General features: G+C 42.1%; 2 protein-coding genes across 6 annotated transcripts in view; one reads left to right on the forward strand and one right to left on the reverse strand.

The window, feature by feature from the left end:
• Positions 1 to 12,278, reverse strand: part of plekhm3 (pleckstrin homology domain containing, family M, member 3) — a 27,773-nt gene extending 15,495 nt beyond the window's left edge. Inside the window, exons 1-5 of one of the 5 annotated variants that reach the window (XM_029137440.3) lie at positions 12,069 to 12,278; positions 11,629 to 11,808; positions 10,680 to 10,780; positions 5,969 to 6,969; positions 1,497 to 2,606 (exon numbers count right to left, since the gene is read on the reverse strand). In XM_029137440.3, the coding sequence (XP_028993273.1) occupies positions 1,497 to 2,606; positions 5,969 to 6,494 (1,636 nt within the window). In that variant the 5' untranslated portion in view covers positions 6,495 to 6,969; positions 10,680 to 10,780; positions 11,629 to 11,808; positions 12,069 to 12,278. The other 4 variants (XM_041068687.2, XM_029137439.3, XM_029137443.3 and 1 more) reach the window with 4 other exon arrangements.
• Positions 12,279 to 12,412: 134 nt separating this feature from the next.
• Positions 12,413 to 13,838, forward strand: dnajc15 (DnaJ (Hsp40) homolog, subfamily C, member 15). Its single transcript, XM_029137451.3, has 6 exons — positions 12,413 to 12,571; positions 12,749 to 12,800; positions 12,876 to 12,949; positions 13,076 to 13,152; positions 13,232 to 13,302; positions 13,408 to 13,838. Exons 1-6 carry the CDS (start codon positions 12,467 to 12,469, stop codon positions 13,476 to 13,478), a joined length of 450 nt encoding a protein of 149 aa, XP_028993284.1. The 5' UTR covers positions 12,413 to 12,466; the 3' UTR covers positions 13,479 to 13,838.
• Positions 13,839 to 13,867: the final 29 nt, after the last annotated feature.

Here is a 13,867-nt window from a genome sequence, read left to right on the forward strand (position 1 = left end):
CGGTGGCAGTAAAATGCTGATGGTACAGTTACTCCTCCTTCAGCAATATCACTCCCCTCCTCTTTAGCTGAGTGTGCTAGACACAACAACAAAAACAGGCCACATCCCAGTGGAAAGAAGCTGCTGCATTAACAGTAAAGAGAAGAAATGGTTAACTATGAGATTTTAAGAACAACTTTATCAACTTAAAAAAACCCTAAAACCTCTATAATACAAATCCCGGCAGTGGCTATAAAGACTTTCAGGACCTGCTAAGTAACACTGCAGGAGATTGAGAAGGGATACAGTGAAAAAATAAGGGGGGGACAAAAGGAAGCAAAGACCGTGAGACTGAATGAAAGAAAGACATGAACGGACTGGGTGAGTAGAGGTGTGCTCTGTATAGAAAATGGACGTATCCAGCTGTCCCTCACATCCAGCTCTACCCAGAAACCCTTCAATCAAACGGCCGCATCCAGGCCTGACCACTGTAGCATCCCCCAGGCTGCTTTTATTCACCCTCATTCATTCATTCATTCATTTTTCCTCTTCTGCAGCGCTTTAAGCCTACCAATTATCATCAGTTGCCCCCAGACGGCCTCTGTCCTTGTTCCTGTTTCAGCTGGCCTTTCAAACAGCCCTGCATTAATAAGCCAGTTGTTACAAATAAAAAGGGGAGGTGAGCGGTGATTATTCAAAGCCCCCCTAAGAGGGAGAGAGGAAGCCCACGCTTCACACCTAGGAAGAGTAAAAGCACCGCCTGCCATTTATGGGGCCGTGTAAGGGTCCGGCACAGGGACTAACTGGAATAATAAGAAAGCGGGAAAGAGGCTGAAATGGTTGTGGATATGAAGTAAATCCTGGAAAATACCTCAACTGAATCAAAGGAAAAGGCAGAATCATTCAGACGGCGTCCAGCATCACTTCAATTATATTAATTATTTTGCACCTAGACATCATGCTTGTGTTTTATATGTAGTTTCTTAAATTTGAAAGATCATAAAGGCAAAGTCTGAAAAGTTTGTTCTCCTGCACTGAGTGTTCTGCTTAAGTTTCCATAGAATCTTCTTCAGTCATATGAACATTGTTGTCTTCTACATAACCGTTAATCAGCACTCATCGTGTGCTGAGATTGTTTTCCTTTTCTTTCCTCCAAAGTAATTTTGAAATAATGAGGCACCGTCTTAAAAAGCTTTTCAGATGTCCAGAGTTCCTTGCTTGGCCTCTGAGCATGCTCATTAGAGCCCCTCGCCGGCCAAACCAATTGACTTCCTTCATACTTATATTCATCCATTATCCTAATTGCTATTCCTCGTCAAGGCTGCTGGAGCCAACCTCAGTTGTGGGGTACAACCCGCACAGGTCAGCACACTACTGGATATGCAGATGTGGCCGTAGGTAGAATGGACAAAATGGATAATAATAAAATGCTTCCTTACACTGCTACAGCTTGAGTTTCGTGCGTTAGCACAGGACACTGTAACATAGACACAAAGAGGATGTGATGCGTTTCTCACCTGCACATCTGAAGCTCTGGGCAGTGAGTCCTTTCTCCACAGCCAAACAGGTGAGAATACTGAGGAAACTTGTGGTGACTGACTGCCGCTTTGCTCTGTGCGCCTCCCGCTGCCTCCTCTCCCGGGATGGTTTAGATCTCAGCAGCACTCCCTGGAGTCCTGGAGCTCCTTCCACCAACTCTGCCCCATCTTCCTGCTGAGGCCGCTGTGCTCCCACAGCCTCACGTAGGGCCTCCACCCATTCCTGCGCCTTAAGCTGATTGTCTGCACAAAGTCGGAGTACCTCTTTGAGAAAATTTACCTGGAAACATCCCCCCCTATCCATCCAGGCTTCTTTGTTTTCTGGTTCCTGGTTGTGCAGCACAGCCAAGCAGGTGGCCAGGGAATACTGGAGGACAGGTTGGGACACTGACCCCTGGCCTTCAGTGGGGAAGGCCTGGAGGGCAGATTTGGTCAGGACAAAGGTGAAGGCCCGCCAGTTGTTCTGATCCATGAGTTGCTGGAGCAGACCAGCTTTGAGGACGTCTCCACAGCGCTGGGTGAACAGAGGCAAGGTGGTGGGTCTGCTCAGGATGATAGAATTGGACTGAAGAGCGTGTGACGCCTCTGCAGAGGTGGAGGTGTCACTCTCGCCGTCAGGCCTTGTATCAAGGCCGGATGGAGAGGGCGACGAGGAGGGTGACATGGGTGCAGGAAACCTGGCAACCAGTTGGTTTTCCACGCCGGCCTTATGCTGGCGCTTCTCCTGCCACACGGGTCTGGCTGCCTGCACCTTCTCCCACATCAGCCGTCTCCACTCCATGGCCTCCCACTGGTTGGCCGCCCTCAGCTGGAGACGCGTGCTGTTGAAGAACAAAGCCTGGAGCGTGCGCTGATCGACGGGTTGGGTGATCTGGCCGGGCTGGCTGCAGGGCGCCGGTGCAATGACACTCTGGCAATGTGACAATGAGTAGGCGGTGCCCAGCTGGAGGTTGGCGCTGGAGTCCAGCGTGTACAAGCGGAGCTCGCAGGGCGTCAGCTCCACGTGGCAGGGCGTCCACCGGCCCCTAGGCCCCTCGCGCTGCTCCATCTTACCCTGCTTCACCACACTGCTACTGCTGTTTTTGGCATCTGGACGGAGATGGAGAAGAGGAAGAACGTCAGAACGAAACCCAGAGTCGAGTGTCCACAATAACCACCTTCGGCACATCAGTTTTCTCACTTCAGCAAATTATTTCTTAACATTAGGAGAACGCTACACGACTTCCTTGTCACATAGCAGTCATCCTACATGTGTAACAGCAGCTGTGCAGAACTGAATCCATCAGATCTTTAGAAATGCAAATTACATTTTCTGACCTAGAGCTCAAATTCATGGCAGTGGGCTGCATCCTTTCACCTTCAGCTCTGCTTGTTCAGCCTTTTCTCCACATTCATTCAAACCCTCACATCCTCCATCTGATCTCAGGAATCATAATTCAGCTCCGTTTTCTAGACAAAGAAAATCGGAGGCTTGAAGCTCTGAACTGAACGCTGGTATTTTCCTTAGAGAGAATCACACGTGAGTATGCCTCTGAGAACACTTCTCGTCACCAAGGTAGGAAAAAACAATATTGTGAAAGGGAACGGGAGGCAAAAAGTCCCTCTTTCCCTATCTGAGGCCGGAAGCACAGCCGCCCCTCTACTGTGACCTCACAATCACAATCAGCTATCGGAAGTTTTATTCTACCCTCACTTATTGTATGTCTTTCATCTTGCGGTCTGTCTCTTTGATTACGGTGTGTTTTCGCTATGATTAAGGAGGTTCAGACTCGGGTATACAACAACCATGATCTCTGGGCTGGTTGTTGTTATGGGCTGTGCTGCCTTCACTGTCCAGTCATGCACGTCCATGCAACTGAAAACATTAGACTTAATATACTGTCGAGTGTACAACTCGTAAACCCTGTGAAGTTCATACAAAGGTCACACTTGAGATGAAGCGATACTTCAGCTTGTCAGGAATTTAAATCATTTCATAAAACAAACTTCACCACATGCCGGTGACCAAGAGGTGAATATAGGGAACTTCATCCACACGTCAGTGGTTTAATCAGTAATGTATGTTGCCCCATGAAACCAAATGCCAAACAAAGGTTTCATTCGTTCTTGTTTTGTTTCAGTGTCAAATATCGTCTAAGGTAATGAGAACAGAACATACACGTACAGGCCTGAAGTAATCACTGAAATGCTGTTGACACAGAGGTTACGTATAAACCAGGAGCTTGTTTTCACATGCTAATCGGTGACTCCTTGCTTAATGGAATAACAGTTTCACTTAAGTCAACATTCACTCATTCCCACAGGCTTAACCAACCAGTCCTGCAAACTGATTTAACTGTAAACAGAAGCAGCTTAACTGGACAATATTACATTTAGTTTTGTGTCTGACCGCTTTAGGAGAGAAAAGCTAAAGTCTCGCCAGCTTCTGTTAACTCAACGGCCTCATCAATCTTATCGTAACCGCAGCAGGCACCATGTCACTTTAGGTCTCGGACTTTGCATGTTAACAAACCTTTCCCTAAAGGAACAAATGAATATGCAAATACGTTTAGCAGAAATCAAGTCTGGCTGATTGGCAGTGTTCACGCTTGGGAGGCTCGAGATTAGAATCAGGCTTTGTGGCGAAGAAAAATGTTCTGTTCAATTAGCCTTCATTTCTACCTGGTAGGTTTCGACATCACACTCAAGTGAGAGTCCAACGTAAACAAACCAGACTTCAACCTGAGGTGACGCTTTTCTCTCACTTCTACAGGCTTACTCTCCATAATGCTGCCTTCTGCTATATTAAACTAGCTAGCCAGCTAATGCACCAATCAATCAATAAATGCCAGCGTGCCACACAACCAGTCTTTGACTGACGAGCTGGTGCTTTGAATTATAAGTTTTCCTGTTTTTCTCCACACCTTCAACAAAAACCATGGACACCTTAGTCTCAGAGCTCTCTGTGGGTTGACTAGCATGTAGTCACTGTTTAAATTTAGTAAAACAACATTCCTAATAATCATTTATTTATTCAGATTATAAACAGTGAAACATTTTGCAGTTTACTAGTATATACATTTCATATTCAAAATGTGTGTATGCCTTTTTCTTTATAATAACTGAGTAAAGATTTGATTTATTGACTGAATCATTCAAATTTTTTAGAACAACACAATTATTTTAACACAAGTTTCCAGACCAACAGTTGGAGCCTGGTGGATTTTTAACCTTGTGAATGATTGCTAAAATGAGCAATAAGGAACAAACAGGCCAACTAACGAAAGGAGAAATGATACACAATGATATCAATGTAGTACAGCATAGTTCAATAGGCACTGTTAAAAGGCACAAAAGAGTTTTAATAGAAGTTGTCTATTGGCCTATATACACATGCATATTGTGTATATAATAATGATAATCATTCCATTTGCCGTCTAAATAGCCCCAGCTGTCTCTAATGGAAAAGCAAACCACCACTTTCTCCCTCCAGTGTCAATGAAGAGACATAGCGAGGCCGAGCTAAATCACTGCCTTCTGCTTATTACGATGCTTTTCCTACTTCTCGCCTTTCAGCGTGCATCGAGCCAAACTAAATAGCCTGATGCCTTTTCACACATATGCTAATACTAAATAATCCTGCCAGTGTCAGGAGCTGGGTAATTGGGTTGCCTCTTCTCTCGCCTCATTTGAGTCCATTTGCTGACAGGATTACAGGCTATTATCCCTCAGGATCCTTTAGGATCTCCTTAGGACTTCAGATGGCCAAAACACACAAACAAATGGTGTGTGTGTGTGTGTGTGTGTGTGTGTGTGTGTGTGTGTGTGTGTGTGTGTGTGTGTGTGTGTGTGTGTGTGTGTGTGTGTGTGTGTGTGTGTGTGTGTGTGTGTGTGTGCGCGTGTGTTCTCTCTGCATGAATACTGACTGTCATAGCACAGCTGTGTCATTTCAACTTATCATCATCTTCTATCATTATTGCTTTCTCTGAGGATGCTTCAACATAAGTACAGCATATGTTCTGATCTGCAGCACAAATAGTCCAAGACTTCTGTCCTCGGGAAAGCCACTCAACGGCTGAGAAAGCTTCACAGTGAATAAACAGTGAGGGAGGAGAACAGTAGTGAGCGGGTATGGTTCTAAAGGTAGGGGGCGCTGTTTTGGGGGGCAGAATTAGGAGTTTGGGGAATCTGTGACATACAATTCAAAGAAAACATCTGCCAACATAATTGCACATAATAAAATGTGAAATTAGTGAGGTTTATCTTTTTAAACTATCTTATGTAACAATTATATTATGTAGTCTATAAAATAACAGACAAACTAGAACTAATCATCAACAGTAAAGGAGTAAATTGCCAACAAGAATACACAAGTATTTTAAGCAACTGGTTACTAAAAGATTTTTCCAAGGCAAAGACTAAAGACTCTTGAATTTCCAACTTTCTACATCATACTGTTTATATCAACTCACCCTCCTGCTGGTGGTTGAGGATCATGTTCTTCAGTGTGTTGCAGTCCACAGCAGGGAGACCGTTGTCTGTATATGCAGATGGCCGATAGTGGACGTCAGATCTTGACCGGTTATGTCCTTTCTTGAAGGCTGAGTTGGATGAGGAGTTGACGGCGTTGTTGGTGCACTCTTTCGAGTGGGCTGCCAGGTCGTTGGTGGAGCGTGCTCGGCTCCTCTTTCCGTGCCTAAGTCCCATCCCCAGCCCCAGTACGCTGAAGCTGTCCGCCCAGGCCAGGCCTAAGGGTCCCACCTCTGGCTGTTCTCCAGCCAGCAGGCCCCACACACCACTGGAGTTCAACTTCCCCAGTGCAGCACTGGATACCTCCTGCAGCTGCTTAGGCTGTCTAGGAGGTTTGAGGCTCCCGGTTTGAGTTTGGCTTGGTCCTTGGCCTTGAATTCCATCCATGCAGTGGATCCATCCTTCCTCAGTGGCCTCCAAGGCAGGGCTGATATCACCCACCATGTCAAGTTGGTCAAGGCCCTCCATGGCTGAGTCTTTCCCTGAGAGGAAACTTGCTCAACTAGATGGAAATTAGACAAGCAACATCTAAATATCCAAAAAGTGAACAAGCTTTCTGCTGGTCTTGTGCATGGAAAAGCTAGGAAGACATGAGGAGGATCCAAGCACCCTGCACATGTCACAGACTGCTGTCTGAAGCCAAGCCCGGTCGTCGCCCCAAGACAGAGCTTTCATCTAGCATAATTTTTTTTTTTAATTCTTGCTAGAGCTAAAATAACAGGCAACAGCTTGGGACTCAACTTGAGCTAATTTGAGTATTAAACTGTGCTACTTAGACAGAAATATACAATTTGGAGAACAAAAACAGTAGAATCCTTCAGTTTATCTGAGTCTGGAGGGAGATTCTGATGGATGTGAAGTCACAATCCACTCCGCATCATTGTTTCCGCTCTTTCGGCCTGTCAGGTGGCTGTGAGGTCAGTATGTGGAGACTGTGGGCTGACTAAAACAGGGTGAGGAGAGAAAGAGGAAATGGTTAAGAGGAAGCATGCCAAAGACACATTAAGAATGAAAACAATGCAGGCAGCAAAACTACTGAGATTTTTGCATACTTAAAACAACGACAATTAAATACAACCTACAACAGGACAAAAAACTTAGATAAGATTCTAAAGCCTCAAGTTAAACCAATCAAACTACCTACCCCACCAATAGCTCCTTCGTCACAGTCATAAAACAACTTCACAGATCCTCTGTCGGCAAAAAGAGACAATCGTCCCTCACGTGTTCTAATATAATGATACTTGACTTCCTGCTCAGCTGCTTATCACTGAGCTGAGAGGAAGCGAGTCTGGGTGGGGTTTTCATCCATCTGCCTGACCGCTTGTCTCTTCTAATTTCTCACATATTAATTATTTAAAGGCAGTTACATCACTGAAAGTCAATTTCTAGTCAACTGGGAGGTATACTGAACATTTACAATTGAACCATAATAATTAGAATGACCATAATTTATGGTAAAACACCACAATAATGATTATGTTCCATTAGTTTTATCTAAATGTTTATTAAGTTAAATTTATACCAATAATTTCAACCACTAATATATATTCTCTATACTAAGATTCACAGTCATTTAAATTACAAAACAATAGCAAAAATACTTAATATTTTTTGCCTACTCACATGCACTGACTAATCTACATTGCAGCTATATTCTAACACACTGTATAATTAAATACTGATTTTCCATGACATCATCTGCCTGAAGACACAGTTCTGACCTAACTGAGCATTGTCCTCATGGTTAGTTACTCATCGAGTGGCCCACTGAACTCCTGTTGACTTACACACACGTCAAGCTAATACAATAAACATTAGATAAGAAACCACAGATTAAAGCGAATAATGTTTTAAGTAGAAGATCTCACATCTTTAACATTACATATTAGCCATTAGACAAAGACTCACTTGTCACAACATTTCACTGTTACCTTAATTAAACGTCTCTTTGATTATATCTTTATTGTGGCGAGGAGTCCTGTTTAAACATTTTAGTTGTTTTTGTTGACTTCTTTAATGAAAAAATACCATCATGTCCTGCAGGACCCTAATCTCATCATTGGTTATTCACTCTGTGATTACAACACTGATACAATCCACAACAACTGTAGGAAATAATGGCGATTATTTTCACATTATCCAAAACAAAAAAAACTACTCGGTTGCATGTTAAAAAAAGCAAAAATATACAACCAAATACAAATTAATTCCTCTTCCGTTATATTATGACTTTACATTGTATACAGTGTATGAGTCTAATTGTTTTTAAATATCATTTAAAATGCTTTATTTTACAAATAAAATATAAAAACTGAAACTGAAGACTTCAACAGTATATTCACTTCTAAACACAGTTTACCGCAATTTGTCTAATGATAAAATGGATTTAAAAGGACTAACAGACGTGCTAAACTACCAGATTAATGTTTCAGAGCTGCTATTTTCGTTTGCCTCTGCTCCTAATCTATAAACACACAGTCAGCATCTCGGCAGTAAACAGTGACGGAGGTGAAGCCATGGTCAGCGAATGGGCTGCATTAATCATTTGCTAGCTTGCTAACGCGTACTGGTTATCACGACACAGTCACAGTGTACATACAGTTATAAAACTCACTAACCGTCCTGACAAACAGCTGGGTGAGGGCCTGTTTGTATCATCGTTTATAGTGATGGAAGCCGGGAGGCTAGCTAGCTAGCAGCTAACGCTAACCTCTCTTCATCCTTAAACAGTGTCACTTCATTAGGAGATAAAACTGTTCATTCACTCAAATAACGCCCAGCACCTGCCTCTGGGTATGAAGTAACATTGTCTTGTGGCGAAACCGGTGCCGACAACAAACTGTGAAAGATAACTCGAGACTCACCTTAATGTGTTTACCATTATGTCATTTGATAGTCCGTCACCAATAAAGTCGAGTGCAACACATAGCAAGAGACAAAGGTTCCGCATGAGGTCGCAATGTTAATTTTACAATGTTTAACCATGTTTAACAACGTTTAATAAATTTTAAGTAAGTAGAATCAGGTAAGTAATTGTCAGGAAAAAAAAATATTTAACGTAAACTCAAGCATCCTGAAATCCACTCATTTCTTTTTTTTAACAAGAAACACATGTTTTTGTTAAAATCAAGGTATTATGTTCAAATGGTTATAATGAAAGCAAATATATTTAAAAAACACATAAAGTTGTACATATAAGCTCTAAGTAATCGTCACAAATCATTATCACTTACATTCATGTCTTTAATGTAGTTACTGTAAGTTAAGGACTGATATAGTCCATGTAGTTTTATCAAAGCTTTTCTGCATTTTCTAAGCACCCAAACACAGTTTCTTACTTGTACACTAAGTTCTGCACTTCCACTGTTTTTTTTCTATTTTCTATGGAGTAAAAATCACTGAAAGACCTGATCAATACCCTATTGCATTTATTCAGTCTTACAAAGTATGTTCATAACAGGGCTCTGCATAGATAAATCTGAGGTAGATGAGAAAGTGGCTGCAGAGTGCAGGGTATTTTTTCTCTAATGGACTCCTTGAAGCTGCCCTGGCACCAAAAACTGTCCCTCCAAAAGACATGAGTATCATTCACAGGGGACACAGAAAATGTGATTCAGTCTGGGTTCCAACAAAGACTAAATCAATAGGATATTTTAAATTAAAAACACATATTTGTGAATCAATATGGTCTAGGAAGTCGGACATGAGTTGAGCCGATACTAATGATGCAAAGACGAAAACCATCCACCTTTAGGGAACAACAGTCTTTAGGTAAAATACTGCAGTGTTCATGTGTATGCATCAATAAAGCCCAAACAATCTGACATGTTCATTAAAAATGATTGACGTGACAATATGTAATAAAATATTGATTCTGTTAATTTTGCATTTATATTTGTATATTTGCAATATATTAGTATTTCAAATATGAATCCAAATCTCATCATCATATTATGTTGGATTTTCAAATCAAGTTAATGTAATTATTACGTATCAGAAATACTCTTTATCCCCTTTGTCATCACTTCTTTGAAGCTCTTTAAAAAGTTCTCTTTAGAGCAGGAGAGACGGCCCAGGCTGCTCTAATGGGCTCCACCATTTTACAGAATAATAGCCCTAAAGGTCTCAAACATAAAGCACTAGATTCCAGAAAACCTCTATTTCGTTCTGGTTTTTATTTGGTTTCAATCTGGAAAAATGGTGACATGTATTCATTCAAAATCTTTTCATGGATAAAAAGCAATGAATTAAGGTTGAGACATGTGAGTTATGACTAAGTCACTGTCATTGCAGCATCTGAGCTGCAGAAGTGAACATGACAAATATGGAGGCTGATGCAACAAATAAGCTTTAGCTTTAGGTATAAAACCCTCTCAGTCCATCATTTCCATCTAACAATCTCTTAGCCGACTTCTTTTGACTCGTGCATTCAGTTTTGTCTCTGTCTTGTCTGCCGTTCCCATTTCGTTCTTTATTTTGATCATACCATCTTCTAGTGATGACTAAATTATGATTAGATTTAAGGATGTGCAGCGCTTTCATCTATGTAGCGCGTTGTTTAATACTGCTCCCTTATAACCCCTCTCGAGCCGCCACCCCGACCTCCCCAAACATACGCAACACAATAGCCTCCCACCTCGACTCACTCACCCGCTATTGAAGAGCGGAGTGGCTGCTTGGTTCCCATGCCAACACAGCACGTGGACGTGTGCGTCCCCTTAATGTTCCTCCTTTGCTGAGATTAACTTGAACTTGAACACGCACAAAAACACAAATTTTATTAATATGCAAATAATCAGTTCCTTTATTGCTACCAGTGTCCTGCTGTATTGTAAACCTGGGGATGGAGTGAGAGGCTTAACAGGGGCAATTACAACACTTTGACACACATAATAGACACATTTGTTCATGGGAGAGTGTTGCTTTTACCAGTGCTTAGAAAGCATTACTTTGTGTTTATAAAGCACCTACTGGACGCATAAAAATGCCAGTTCTCTCTGTTTTCTATCTCTACCATTAACAACATCAGGCTGCGCCTAAATCTTAAGGGCAGTGACTTTATTGTTGGAAATCCTGCACTCACAGGTGCAGCTGCAGCCTGTGCAGGTCCATGTTTTGTTAACATATCAGTACTTATCTGCTCATCTGCATGAGGAAGCCTTTTTCATTTCCTTAGTATTGTTTTCAAAATCATGTAAGTGGGCAGACTTACAATGAATCACCCAATCGCAGCAATGTTTGGCCTTAAAGAACAGCCTGAATAATGCTGCTCTGTAAGTGTTTAAGCCACTGTTTGTGACCCACAGGTAGTCGGGACAACATCCTACCTATTACCTATTACGGTGTAAGTATAACAGATCAGCGCTTTCAACAAAACTGGTTTTCTGCACAACAAAACACTTTTTGTTGTTTACAGTAAGTGAGAAGATGAGTTTCTATGATCTGAAAACACACGCGTGGGCAGAACGCTGTTTAACATCAAAAAAACAATTTCCGCCATTTGTGTGTGTGCTTTTGGTGTCAACCAAACAGCACAATACCAAGCAGTGTGCGTGTGTTGGTGTGTGTTCACCTCTGGTACCACACGTCTCATTCACACCTAATGATTGTAGCCTTTCACAGACAGCCATCTCTCCTCCCAGACCAAATCCAATTACTGGGAACAATAGAAACCAGCTCCAGGCTTAGGACTCAGCTCCTCTGTGCTCCCGCTCTCTGCTCCAAGGCTCCTGCTGGATCTCTAATCATGGGGAAGGTCCATGAGGGCCATAGAGTACACCTGCACACATACACTAAATTAATGGAGACAACAACAAAAAAAACAGCGAACAATAAATAAAATAGACACTGGATACATGGATCTATGTGTCGAACACAAGGAAGCAGACAATACATGATAATTGAGTAACTAAAACAAATAGAGGCAAACTATTAACTAAAATGCTAATATAAAACACTGAATACAACAAACTGTTATTAATACATTTAATCTATTTTTTCTCTTTAAGCAGAACACAAACATATTTTTCTGATTCTTACCAGCTTCAAGAAGATAAACCTCAGTACTTAAAGAGTACTCATCGTTTTTACAGTCAAATTGCTAAAGTCTGTAAAAACGTTGTAAGATCGTTGTAAAAACGGTTACTTCTATTTCTTTTACAACTGTTTTTTTAACTATATGTGAATATACAGGTGTATTGTAGATTTATTTTACATATTTCGTTAGTTTGGTTTTGATTTTTGATTTTTTGATTTTTTAAACGCTCATCAGACTAAGTTGTACAGTACTTGCTGGATTCTCCAGAAATTAAAGTTAAAACCGGATGCGAGAACACTCCAACTCAGTAGGTGGCGGTAATGCACACAAATAGTTGTTTGCCAACCTTCGGAAAGAACAGAAGAACAAGCTGCGCAGCGGTGCTGCGTGAGGAAACAAAATGGCGAACACCGGCAGAGTGACAGCGGATAGAGACATGATGCGCTATGCGGAATATTCTACTCAAACACATCCTAAGAGTGACGCGGAAATAGACCGACGGCTGGTAGGCATCTGTTTTCATACTAAACTCATTTGTAGAGTTTGTCCAACCCACAAAATGTTGTTTTGCTTCCTGGAGCTGGCGTCATGTAACCTCCGTGACCGCTACAGCGGCAGATGTCACCGCTGTTGCGTCAGGTAAATAAACGGTACATAAACCTTACATTACACCTTGTTTCAGGGTAGGACGCTGATCGCAGTCGGTCTCGGTGTGGCCGCGGCAGGTTTTGCAGGTAAGACAAGTTTAATACGCACCGAAATTTTTTTCTTAAGCACCAGGCTGCTGGAGTTAATGGTTTGCTCGACAGGTAGGTTCGCCTTCCAGCTGTGGAAGCCTCTCGGTCAGGTCGTCTCTGAAACTGTCAAGAAGATGCCCACATCTGTGAGTTAGTTCGTTAAACTTGTTCAGCCTGACACTTTCACCAAATTCAGCCCATCTCAGAGTTTTGGGGTGGTTCCTAAGTTTGGACTACTTAGAATGTTAAGCTTTAATATTGTGTCACCTTAGGCGTTCTCAACCTACTACAAGGGAGGTTTTGATCAGAAGATGTCTAAACGAGAGGCCAGTCTCATTCTTGGCATCAGGTAACAGAAGGTGTTACACAAAACGTTATCTTCAAAGCAACATTAGTTAACACTGAAGTCGTGTTCATTTTCTGTGCAGCCCAGGTAGCACAAAGACCAAGGTACGTGACGCCCATCGGAGGATCATGGTCCTGAACCACCCAGACAAAGGTCAGCCTCAGCTCACGTCAAGATGCCAGATGCAAATTTACTTTTGCATCGACTTGAAGCAAAAATGTCACAATTTACAATATGTGTGCGTGTGTTTGTGCGCAGGTGGTTCACCATTTCTTGCTGCTAAGATCAACGAGGCGAAAGACCTCCTGGACAAGGAATCTCGGCGATGACACCACTTCCATTGTCTCCACTGTCACTCATTAGCTCAGCCCTGGGGCTCCTTACATCAACACCACACATGGATTTCCTTTGCAGCTCCTAGAAGATGGAAATGGATCATAAGCGAGTTACATAAATTGTCTTGACTGTGACAAAGATGTGAACACGTGACTAGGAGATGATGTACAGATGTAACCTAGTGGATACTGTTGTACAGGGTTTGCAGTTCCAGTATGTTGATATAAGTGTATGTTTGTGAAAAGGTGACGCGTTCCATACCAATGCAAACTATTTAATAAGAATAATAATAACATTAACAGTTACAGGAAGGGGAACATAGTTTTATAAATAAAGATCCTTTGGATACAGTAGTTATTTTGCATTGGTCGTATGTTAGTAC

Source organism: Betta splendens, chromosome 21 (assembly GCF_900634795.4).
Source record: "Betta splendens chromosome 21, fBetSpl5.4, whole genome shotgun sequence".
NCBI classification, from domain to species: domain Eukaryota; kingdom Metazoa; phylum Chordata; class Actinopteri; order Anabantiformes; family Osphronemidae; genus Betta; species Betta splendens.

Excerpts from the sequence above, each read along its gene's own strand:
- dnajc15 (XM_029137451.3), top strand. The coding sequence starts at position 12,467 with ATGGCGAACACCGGCAGAGTGACAGCGGATAGAGACATGATGCGCTAT. Across the intron at positions 12,801-12,875 it reads GGCCGCGGCAGGTTTTGCAG|GTAGGTTCGCCTTCCAGCTG; the intron begins GTAAGACAAGTT and ends TTTGCTCGACAG. Across the intron at positions 13,153-13,231 it reads AGTCTCATTCTTGGCATCAG|CCCAGGTAGCACAAAGACCA; the intron begins GTAACAGAAGGT and ends TTTTCTGTGCAG.